The sequence below is a fragment of the Ochotona princeps genome, chromosome 1, assembly GCF_030435755.1.
Source record: "Ochotona princeps isolate mOchPri1 chromosome 1, mOchPri1.hap1, whole genome shotgun sequence".
In the NCBI taxonomy this organism is placed as follows: Eukaryota; Metazoa; Chordata; class Mammalia; order Lagomorpha; family Ochotonidae; genus Ochotona; species Ochotona princeps.
Window position 1 is genome coordinate 80780461 of NC_080832.1, and position 12435 is coordinate 80792895.

General features: G+C 40.4%; 1 protein-coding gene across 1 annotated transcript in view; it reads left to right on the forward strand.

Moving 5' to 3' along the window:
• The first annotated feature begins 950 nt into the window (after window positions 1-950).
• The window catches only part of IMPG1 (interphotoreceptor matrix proteoglycan 1), a 123379-nt gene continuing 111894 nt past the window's right edge, over window positions 951-12435 (forward strand). The window contains exon 1 of the mRNA XM_058669552.1: window positions 951-1124. Coding sequence (XP_058525535.1) covers window positions 951-1124 — 174 coding nt within the window. The remainder of the gene's footprint in view (window positions 1125-12435) is intronic.

The following is a 12435-nucleotide window of genomic DNA, read 5'->3' on the forward strand; positions in this document are numbered from 1 at the left end:
TTCAAAAAATAACAGAAGTTTATCTGAAGGATATGCTATTCATCCTTACTACTAGACATTCTGCTAAGCCAGATCATTGGTGAACCAACACCTAACGGTAATTTCATTTCATAGCTGGAATTTACTCATCTAACCTTGGGCATTATGCCTGTTCTACATAAAACATGGCTATGAAGAGCTCCAAAGCACTCCACATCTTATTATCTGTTCAAATATTACTAATTAAAGCTATTGCATGATAATAGATGGAAGACGACTATACTTCATTCTAAAATTAATTCTGTCTTTTCCTGATATGCTGGTAAGATGAATAATGTAACTGATCCATTAATCACACCAAAGGGAGTAGTTGTTAGACTATTTAGAGACAATTCTTAACTAATTTGCATGAGTTGGGCATACTGATTTTATCACAGGTTTATTTCCCCTTTAATTTTGTTCTTCTCTAATCTCCTCACATTTTCCTAATACAAAGTATAAAACTTATTCTGTGTACATGCAAGTGTTCATATATGTTTTATCTAAAATTACATGATCTTTGGAGTAGGCATTTGGTCTCAAAATCAAATTAAACCTACATTCTGTATCACAATTCATGGCTTCAAGCATATACTCTGCTCCCAACTCCAGCTTTCTGCTAATGTGCACAATGGAAGGCAGAAAGTGATGGTGTAATTAGTTGAGTCACTATCAGTCACATCAGGGACACTTATTAAGTTCCTCAATTTTGTCTTGTATGGTCCTACCCAAAATTTACAAGTATTTGAAAAATGTAACAATGGATAAGAGCTCTCATTCTCCCCATCTCTATAGTTCTCAAAATTTAGATAACTATGTAATTCAATAGCTTTTAAAAATTAAACAATTTTGGTTTGGGACATGGAGTTGGGGCAAAAGCAGCTCCCTGCAGTGTGGTGGCTCTGGGGGGTTCCCCAGCCAGGCCAGACACAATGTTGGGAACTCAGACCAAAGTCATTGCCAAAAGACAGTTGACCGAGTCCTGGGTTTTGGGTAGTCAGCGCACCAAGTGGTTTCAGGCTCTGCTTGCTGGCCACGTGGCGGTTGGCTCTGGGGTTTTTAGGATATGTAATTCCTACCTAGGGACACCAATTGATAAGGCCAACGTGAGTGCAGGTGAGGGATGAATTCTGGGTGATTCCCACCAACAGGATCCTGGAACTTTATGGCAAGCATGGGGACTGAGACCTGGTGGTTTGGAGGGGAGTCTATAAGACCTATTTGGCCATACTGATTCACCAGGCCATATAGGAATCCTGAGATGGGCTGCTAGCATAGAGCATCACTGATTGCCACACACCAGTCCACACAAGAGCTATGGCTGGGGGCCTGTCTGGCAGGGATAGGTACCAGTACCTGACTGGATGGTGGAATAGTGGATGGCTCACACTTGGCAGGGTCAAGACACTAACCAGCACATAAGAGAACCAGGTCCAGGAGTAGATTCTCTGGGGGAGGTGTAAACCCAACCCTGTGGAAATAGAAGTCCCACAAGTTAGCTTGCAAGCTTGGGTGGCAATGGGCTGAGCTAGGTGTGGCCATGGAATCTGCCATCATTTATGGGTAAAGGAACCAACAACAGTCTTGGCAGGTCAAGGCAGCAGCACCCGAGAGTTCATTCTAAAATAGGATGTGGGGTGGGCCAAGCTGCAACTGAAAGGGGGTGGACAGGGCAGGGCCAAGCAAACCTCAACCCACAAGAAAGAACAGAAATCAGGATAGAGGACAGGTCATGCCAAACTAGGCTCTTACACGGACTGGTCTGCATGGGCCAAGGATAGTAGGGCTGAGACAGGTGAGGGGCAAAGTAACCACTGGCATGCATGTAGTCTAGAGCTGGGAATAGGCTTAGTTGGGAGCTATGAGAGTATACCCTTGCTGGGTTGGGGTTCCTATGGGAGAGTGCAGGGGCTAGAGTGGGGGCTGTGTTCTGGTCTGGATATGGTTGCAATCTCCCTTGGCACAAATGTAAACTAGGGCTGGGCACACCTAACCAGGCTAGACGCCAACACCATCTGATTCTCTGGAGAGCCTAGGTAGATGTAGGAAAGACTAGGCTAGATGTCTGCCCCTACTGAGCCATGTGTGAGCAGTGCTGCATATGGATGAGCCTTGGCTGGGATGAGATCCAAAAGTAAGAACCAGAATGGATTGAAGGCCAGCAAGGAAGGCTGGTCTATGGACCCACAGAATGCACAATATCTGTCATAGGGAGAGGTTCTGATGGAGAAGCTTGGGAAACTCCTCATTCAGGACACAGTCCCTGCAGGTGAGAGCAAGAACCACCATAGGGAACAACCCAGACCAGGCCAGAGAAAGATGACCACTGGCATACATTTGGCATAGGTCGGGGGCAGACCAGGCTGAGCCAGGTCACATCACCCACTGACAACTCTAAGCACCAGAACAGTGTGTGGGTCGGGCCAGGTTTGGTCACAACACAAACCAGTACACATTACAGAATGCCAACGTGAGGTGAGCTGTACCAGGTGTGGCCACAGTGCCCAAACAGCACATGTGAGAACCAAGGAGGGAGGGGGCAAAGCCGGCAGGAGGAATATGGGCTCCCCTGCTGGACAGTCACTCCCACTGGAGAGTGTCAGTTGGGTTGAGGGCCGACCAGACCAGAGCTACAACACCCGTGAGCCTCATGTGAGCTAGATCAGGGAAAAGCCAGGTTGGGCTGACTGTTCCAACTGGTGTAAGCATAAGTTAGAGTGGGTGAGGTTTGGTTGGGCTTTGCCACAGCATTAGCCGAGAGAGGCTGACACTGGGGGCTAAATCTGTCAAGTTAAATGCCAGAACCACCTGGAGACTGCACACTCGGAGTGGGAGTGGCCTAGTAGGAAGATAGTGGGCACCTCCCTTGGGGTTACCACTCCCACTGGACAGCACGTAAATTAGGACAGGGGCAAGGGTGGCTAGACAGAAAGGCACCCACCAGTATGTGTGTGGGCTGGATAGTAGGGTTGGTGGGTTGAACTAGGCTTCAATGTCGACTGACATGTACAAGAGCTAAATGAGATGTGGGACAGACTGGACAAGTCTGAGGTGCATACTGGCAAGATGGGAACCAGGGTAGGAAAAGGCCTGGTGGGGGTTATGAGGAGTCACCCCAACTAGACTGCAGCTCCCACTGGTTTGCGTGAGGGCCGAGTATGAAGTGGGTAGGATCGAGCTGGACTGCAACACCCATTGGTTCGTGTGGAAGACAGGGCTGAAAACAGCAATTGCAACCACCAGCATGTGCATAAGCTGATTGGGGCGATGGACAGTGCTGGACCCTGTACTGTCATGCACACACAAGAATCAGGTCTGGGATCACCTCAGACGACGTTTCTTTGGAGATCCAACTGAACTGCTGTTCTCAGAACCACAACCATGAAGAGATTATGTCAGCCAGTGGATTCTGAATAGGTCTCATTGTGCTTGGAACAGCGAGATTGACAGCAATTCAAAACTGTTCAACTATCAAAACTGCTTGAGCAGGACCCACAGAGCATGCCTCACACTGGGGACCTGGGATGGGTGGGAGGCTGGGTGGGGCTTCTGCCTTTGTTTCTCCCCTGACCCCAGATACAGGGGGAAAAAATGTTGGTATCAGTGTGGAAACAATGGTCTTACCCAAAGCGTCCTTGACGCTTTGTACCCTAATCAACTAATATGATAAAAAAATAAATAAAATTTTAAAGATTAAATGTTGGCATATTGTACAACTGTCAAAAAACTAGACAATTTTATAACTATTAAAATTATTTGTATTTTATTCAAATGCTGTTTCTAAACAGTTTTTTGCTAATGTATCAGGTCATATCCAATGTAATTTGTTAGATCTGAAACCCATACTGTTTTTCCATAATCATCTAAGTGATTTAAATGACATAAATAACTTTGAATTTCATGAGTCTCAGCCTATACATTGGGCAACTTGATTCGTCAAATGCTTTGTAGAATACAAAATCCATGCCAGGAAGTGTTCTGGATTTTAGTGTACACAAAACAATTGAGAGTCCTACTTTCATATTCCATGTATTAAGAGGGTGAGGACTAGAGGGAGACTAACAATAAAAAATCAAATACACACACACATACTGGTGGGTGCCTTTATGCCACAGCAGAAATGGAGTGGCAGAGAATAAGCAGTAAAGTGCAGAAACAGGGTGAATTTCATGGCTCAAACCACCACCAGTGCCACATCAGATGCATTTTGTGTACTGAGGAAAAGTTTCTGGGACTGCAGGGACAACAGCAAGCTGTGCACACACTAAGCCAGGAGCAAGCTTATATCTGGCTCAAAACATTGCACTGGTCTCACAGGGAAAACAGTATTGACTTGGTGTCCTTTGGGTTCCACCCAAGATAGTTTTGGGTGGTCCCCTAGGTCTAATGACCAGCAGGCCCAGACCCTCACCAGTGTCAGATCAGGTGTCATTTTGAATACTTGAGGGAAAGGCAGTGGGTATGAAGGAACAACTAGTTGCAAAGGTATTGAGTCAAAAGAGAACTCACTTCTGGCTCAGTGCATTCCACTGGTCTCACAGGGAAAATACCAACTCGGCATTCTATGAGTTCCACCCAAAATAGGTCCAGGTGATCCTCAGACCTAATGGCCAGGAGGTTCTGGCAGAACCAACATCACTGACAACCCAGTGATATAGGATAGCTGGCATTCCCCTAATCCTGGACACTGCTCAAACTGCTAGTGGGGAAAAGGCTGTGCAGACAATGGTCTGACCACAGCATAGGATCACAGTGGGTGGAGAGTGGTGAGCCAGGAGCTGCGGCTATGGAGACCATGGTAGAAGCCGAACCCAAGAGCCTGACTGAAACTCCCTGGAGGGAGTGGCACAAATAACTGTAAGCAAAGAACCAGGTATCAAATGCAATCATTAAAATCAACCTAAAGACCAGCGGGCAACACAGTTTAGAAACCTGCCCTAAGGAGAAGAATCTGATAACCAGAACAGCAATGACCAAGAGCAAAAGAGACAGAGGCACAATAAATATTACTGATGCTTCCCCTAAAAAGAAGCAAAAGCCTTAACTGAAGAACATATCAAGTAAATGTGGGATACAAAATTCAGGGGGGAAAAACCTGTTATAAAGTTTCTTAACAACAGTGAGAAGTACATACAGGAGTTCAAGGAATTTAAGGAATATGTCACACAAGAAATAGCAACAGTAAAACAAAATCAAGCCAAACTGTCAGAAATGAAGGACATAATGAGTAAATTAAAAAATCAATGGAGGGCCCGGCGGCGTGGCCTAGTGGCTAGAGTCCTCGCCTTGAACGCCCCGGGATCCCATATGGGCGCTGGTTCTAATCCCGGCAGCTCCACTTCCCATCCAGCTCCCTGCTTGTGGCCTGGGAAAGCAGTTGAGGACGGCCCAATGCATTGGGACACTGCACCCGCGTGGGAGACCCGGAAGAGGTTCCAGGTTCCCGGCTTTGGATTGGCGCGCACCGGCCCGTTGCGGCTCACTTGGGGAGTGAATCATCGGACGGAAGATCTTCCTCTCTGTCTCTCTTCCTCTCTGTATATCTGGCTGTGATAAAATGAATAAATCTTTAAAAAAAAAAAAAATCAATGGAAAGCCTCAATAGTAGAATCAACAAGGCAGAAGAATCTCAGAATTGGAAGATATTTCTTGTCACAATGGTGAAACAATCAAAAAGCTGGAAGAGGAACCGAGTCAAGCTAAGGAAAATATTCAAAAATTAAAGGACACTATTAAAAGGTCGAATATGAGTTATGAATGTTTAAGAAGGTGAAGAGAAATTGGGTTTAAAATGTATTCACATCCATGAAATGAAAAGAAACTTTCCTAATTTGGAAAAAGATTTGGGAAACAAAATATAGGAGGGACACAGAACTCCCACTAGGGTTGACCAAAAGCAAACATTGCCATGACACATGATAAACAAGCTCTCTTCAGTTGAACATAAGGAAAGTATCTCTAAATACACACATACAAAAAAAATTAGTTAACATGTACAGGAACCCCATTCAGAATCACTGCTGACCTCTCAAAGAAAATTCTACAGGCCAGAAGAGAATGGAGTGACATGTTCCAGATTCCAAAAGGAAACAATTGTCAGCCCAGAATAACTTACCCAGCACAGCTTTCCTTTGTCTTTGAAAATGAAATAAAATTCTTCCAGTTAAAAAAAAAAAAAAACTCAAAGAATCCACCTTTTCCACACATGACTTTCAAATAATACTGAAAGATGTACTCTTTTTTTTATTTCCCTTATTTTATTAATTATATTGCATTATGTGACAGTGTTATAGGTACTGGGATTTCCCCCACCCCTTCCCAAACCCTCCTCCCAATGGTGGATTCCTCCACCTTGTTGCATTACCACAGTTCAAATTCAGTTGAGATTCTTTCATTGGAAGTATTTACCAAGCATAAAATCCAGCATCTTATTGTCCTGGTAAGTTCAATGGTTTTGAAAGATGTACTCTTGACGGAGAAAGGAATACCACCTACCAAGCACAAAGTCAAACGTAGAAAACATCCCAAAAAAACAAGAAAAGACAACTGAATCAATGAACAGCCTATTGCTAAAATGACAGGACCAAATTACTACCTGTCAACATTAACCCTGAATGTATAAGGCTTAAACCCATCATTCAAATGTAGATTAGCAGACTGGATGAAAAGATAAAAACTTTTTTTTACATATAGGAGACACATCTAACCAAAAGATATGCGGAAACTGAAACTGAAATGATAGAAGAAGATATTCCAGGCTAATGGAAAGGAAAAATAAGCCGTTGGAGCCATTCTTATATCAGATAATAGACTTTGACATTAAAAACATTAAGAATTGAAGAAGGACATCACATAATTTTCAAAGGAGCCATTCAGCAGGAAGAGATCACTTTACTAGTTTCTTATACTTTCTTTTTCATTTCTAATTTGACTTGATTTTTCTCTCTACTTTTCTTTGCTAGTCTGGTTAAAAGTTTGCTTTGCTCATCTTCTTAAGAGTTTTTGTTGAAATCTGTAGGTTTTTTTTTAGTTTCAGTTTCATCTATACTTACTGCGATTTTAATCATTTCTTGTCTCTTAATCATTTTTTCATAAGTTTATATTTAAGTACTGATTTTATAAATGCTCCTCTCAATACTGTTTTTGCTGCATCTCATGGATTTTGATATTTTTAGTGTCATTTCTTCAAAAAAAGTTTGTTTCGTCAGTGTCACATAGATCATACAGTAGCATTGCTTGCTTAAAGAAGGTTGTATTATCTTTTTCATTTCTTCAACCATACATTAGTTATTCAGTGGCATTTAACTTCCTGTTGTAAATTTTCTATTCTTCAGGTTAATTTTATTTTACGACTTTTCACATTAGGGGATATATAGTAACTATGTAATAGATTTATATCCATATGTGAGGATATAATCCAGTATGCATCTCTACTTCCAAAACAAAGATAGACTCTTAATGAGACTGTTGGATGCATCCTGACAATAAGATGCTAGACTCTGCCACTGTACATACTTACAATGTCAAGGTACACTTACATAGCAGAATGATGGACTTTTCACTGTTTATGAAGGACTATATTTTTGTAATCATAGGAAAAATTAGTAGGGTGAGAGGATTTGGAAAAGGGAAGAAGAGAAATCCCAGAACCTATGGAATTTTTGTAATTAAAAACTCAAATCTATTGGTGCAATACCCATCAACCAAATAAAGTGAACCTTAGTCATTCAATAGAAAACTATATGGAATTAAAGTGAACAAATTGATACATTAGTAGAAACAAATCAAGAACATACTGACTATATAAACTATAAAGTGACACATTTGCTTCTATCACATTTGAACACTTGAAAAGAAGCACATGTATGAACATTATTAAAACCAAATCCAGCTTTATTGGCGGTGGTTAGTGAAGAAAGATGAACAGAGTTGAACAGTTACCCATTTCACTACACCTATGTCTCAGTAAAATTGGCAGACATGCAGAGGTTGCAGAGGAAGAGGTAAGGGTGGAAATATTAAGCGGAAGGTAAGGAATGTTTTTCTATAAAAAATGGAAAAGTGAATTTACAAAGAAAACTCAGTTATATTTTGAACTGACCTAAACCAATCACTATCAATACAAACAGACCTCAGTAGATCACAGTAAGCACTGAAGGTTGGAGTGGCTGAGAGGTGGGTAATCTTCCACCTTGTATCAAGTTCCACTGAAAAAATCAGATAAAGATTTTCAACATATACAAGCTGCAGTTATATTAGCACTTATTGAAAAGTTGACCCCAAATAGATCACATAACATGTTCTAAACACCAATGAAATCCCCTTTTGGTTTCACAAAAAGTATTAAAACCCCTCTAACCACATCTTGCATAGAAGAGTTTTTTTAAATCAATATTTGAGTGTTCTAAAGGCCAAGTTTAGTCTTCTGGTCATCGTCATCTTACATCCAGAGTTCTCCAGAATGTCCTGAGCCTGAAGACAATTGAGGAGAAGGTCTAAAATTTCATCCCATTGATTCAGGGTGAAATATCTCAATGCTAGGGCAGACAGTATTTCTGAAGTATCATAACCAATTCACAAATTTGAATTATCACTAAATTCATTAATGAACGTTCATTACCTATTTAACAAGCCTCTGGTTTCACCATCAAATGCTTATCAGGATATATTATTATGCTAATGTTTTAAAAATCTAATTTTAATTAGAAATCAAGAATGTTGAATACTTCGGTAGCCATTTCTGGAGTTTTGCCCTGGATTATATTCTGATCATCTTCACCCTAACTTCCTACATGTTTATAGATGACCAAGAAATTGATATTTTCAGTGTAGTTCAAATTCAGTCATACAAACTTGGCATCACATATCAAAGTATTTTGAAGTCAGATAACAGCCATTTTCTTACAATAAGCAAGTTATATAGACATTGTTGAATTCTCATTTCAGACCTGAGGTGATGAACTTCCCCAATTATTTTACTGACAGTTACAGTGTCGCGATTCAAAATTGTGATCAGAGACTGGTTTCCATAACATTAGCTGTGAAACCTTGAAAGCTTTCGTTGCATGGCTTACTTTTCTGTAAAGCAACAGGATAGTACCCAGCAATACAGTTAGTATTTAATTTGGAGAAAATTACTCAAAGTACTTACAAGTTTGCAGATACTGAGAAATGCTTAACGTTAAAGTGCTATGACTCTTTCAGCTGTCTTAACCCTGGAAGGGGCTGAGCTGACAATTCCAGTTCATAAATGTCTGTGGCTGCTATATCACTTTCAGCTTGTCAGTCCTCTGAAGGACTTATGTTTCATGCTCTATCATTCCTTTGAGTCCAACAGCAATATGCTCATTTAGATACTTCTTTTAGAGGTAAATCCTCTCTAGAGTATTATTGTGCTAGCAATTTAAGGGCTCCCTTTCCCCTTTTCCCTGTCTCCTCATTGCCCCCATGCTTCTCCAAGGCCTCCTGTTCTGCCTCTAACCAATATTTTTTAAAAAGTAGTGCTTTGACCCATTGTGATCACTAAACCAAACTACCTGCTCTTTTGCTATTAGTCTCAATCACAATCTGTTTCTACTACCCAATTACATAATGGTCTGTAAAGGAACTACCTTCCCCACCAAATCATCGGAAGTGTCTCCCAAAAGTCACCAATTCTTCTCTATCATGAACTCAACAGGGGCTCCGTAGCACACTCATTTTCCTGGCTCTTTGCTCAGCCCTTGAAGTTGCCGTCCACTGGTTGCTCCCTGTGGGGCGAAGCGCTCAGAAAATGATCATTGGAGTAACTACAGACCTCAAAAACCTTTCAGTCATTCAGCCTGAGTTTTATAAAATTTCAGTCACTAATGAGATTCCCTGTGCTCTTAGAATGTACATTTATCATAACCTCTTAAATTACATGTGAAAACAAGCATATGTAACTTGCCAACAAACACATCTGACTCATTCTCTTAGCAAATATGACAAACTACTTTTTAAAAATCTGCATTTCAAAATACATGCTGAGACACCTCTAAAACTAAAGTTACCTACTTGTCAGCTCTGCTAGTGTTCAGTTAATGATTATTTTCCTGAAGAAAAGCTCAGTCTCTTCTGCATTCACCTCATTTCTTCTTTCTGAAGACCTACTGTGACACCAGGAATGAGTGTTCAAGTCCTCCCACACCAGGACTCAGCATCAAGGTCTCTAAGAAAATCATCAAGGTGGATGAGCAAGTAGAGACTCTGTCATTATCATTCACATTCTCATTCTAACTGCCCCTGCCTGGCTCTATAATTGCCTCCCTGTGCTCTGCATCATGCTGAAGTATCCCTTTCTTGGTTAATCAGTCATTAGCTGACAGCCAAAGTGAGATACATTCTGAGGGGAAACTCAGAATGGAAGCACACCTTAGGTGACATTTCTGCCTATGTTATCCTCACATTTCTCTCTGTATATAGTATCCCCCCTTCCTAACATATGAGCAAGTTATGCAGCGTGAGCCTTGTGTTAGTAAGACACCCAAGAAAAACAACCAGAAATATAGACAGAGACATTGGGCTCTTTTTAGGGGTGATAACACATTTTCTGTCTACATCGTAGATTTAATTCTATTTTCCCTTCCTTGGAATGATTCATTCTAGGAGTGGTTCACCTCTGCCCAAGAAATCATACATTTTGACAGTGATGAAAATCCCTGGAATCCCCTTAAGCTGGCTGGAATGGAAAGACAAATCAAAAACCAACAAATGGAGCAAAGAGAAATCAGAACACTAAGAGTAGTTCTTCTAAGAATAAATAAAAACTGCCCAATCCCAGATTCTTAGAGTATGTCGTCAACTATATGAAAGCAAAGAGCACTGTTCACTGCTGTTGGCTTGTCCAGTGAGCATCAGTGGCTTGCTCAGCATGCTTTGCCTCAGAGAATACAGTGAAGAATAGAGAAACCCATGCTTTCAATGAGAAATCTTGGTTAGAAACCTTGCTTCAGTTTTACTAGCTACATGGTTGGGCAAATTATTCACTATTTTTCTACCTCAATTTCCTCATCTGTAAAATGGAAATCAAAGTAGTATTTTACTACTTTAGGGCTGCTGATATGTCATACTGTGTATATATGGCACCTAATTTAGAGTTTGGTGTTGAACAGGGACTCAAATTTATTCATTTGAATTAACAATATTTTATACCAATTCACTTTATAACACATTTCAGATGAATGAACACATCTGCAAAGATAAACTGCCCTTTCTACCTTATCTTGTACATTTTAAATGGACCACTGAAATTCTGCCAAAAAATAAAAGGCAAAGCATATCTCTTTAAGAATATTTAATTACTGTTGACAGTAAACCAGCCTGAATAAGCACTTCTGAATTAACACTGACCCATAATTAAACACAACAGTACTTGGGGAAAGGCATGATGGTCCCAATAAGCAATGTTTTTGAAATGTTATCGTTGTTTGCTCCCCAGGGGGCAGTTATCAAAATTTGTTTACCAGATTTTTTTAAATAAAAATAGAAAATTACGTAAGGTACTTAGACCAAGTAGAGATTTTAAATATTTGCCACTATAATATATATTAAATATTTTATTTTAATAGCTATGATATGTAAGTTAGTCTATGCTACATCTTCCTTTAAGCAATATATCTCATTAAGAAGGCTATTAAAATTGTTTTCATAACTGGAAAATGTTGCTTTTCTCCCACAAAGAACACTTATGTCTCAAAAATGGACTAGAAATGTAAACATACGCTAGGCAAAACAAGACAGAAATATTGTGTTTACTTCTACCCTCCTTGGAGCCTCATGAACATGTATTAGAAATACTTATAGATAAACCAGTATTTACTCTGTTCCAATCTCATACTTTCCTACATAGGATTACCTAAAAAATTCACCCTTGAATTGTTTAATTTCTTATTTCCAAATACACTATTGTAAATGGGATTCCACATCAATTTATGATCATTTCTGTACTTGGCATCTACTTAAAAATGAGTGCTAAGAACCCATTATCCTTTGAAACTGCTGAATTTTCTCCAAGAAAATAATGAAGAAATTTTAACCATGAAGTCATAACAAGTAACAAAAGAACATATTTTAGAATGTATGCAATGGCATTCACTTAGAATATGGAAGACATTTCCAACATAGAATTCTACGTTCTGTCAAACTATAAGTCAAATAGAAGGGTGGAAGAAATTGTTTTCAAACAGGTAAATATACAACCATGAACATTCAATAATCCACTGGATCATGTGCCCTGCTGAAGCAAGAGATGAAGAAAGTCAATGCAGGATCCAGAAAACACTGAGAGGATCCACTGCCAGGGAGCAATGTACAGAACCTCCAGTGTGACTCTAAACGAGAGCCCCATATGGCGTATGCCGGCAGTGACAAGCATGTAAACCATATTGACTGGAGGGG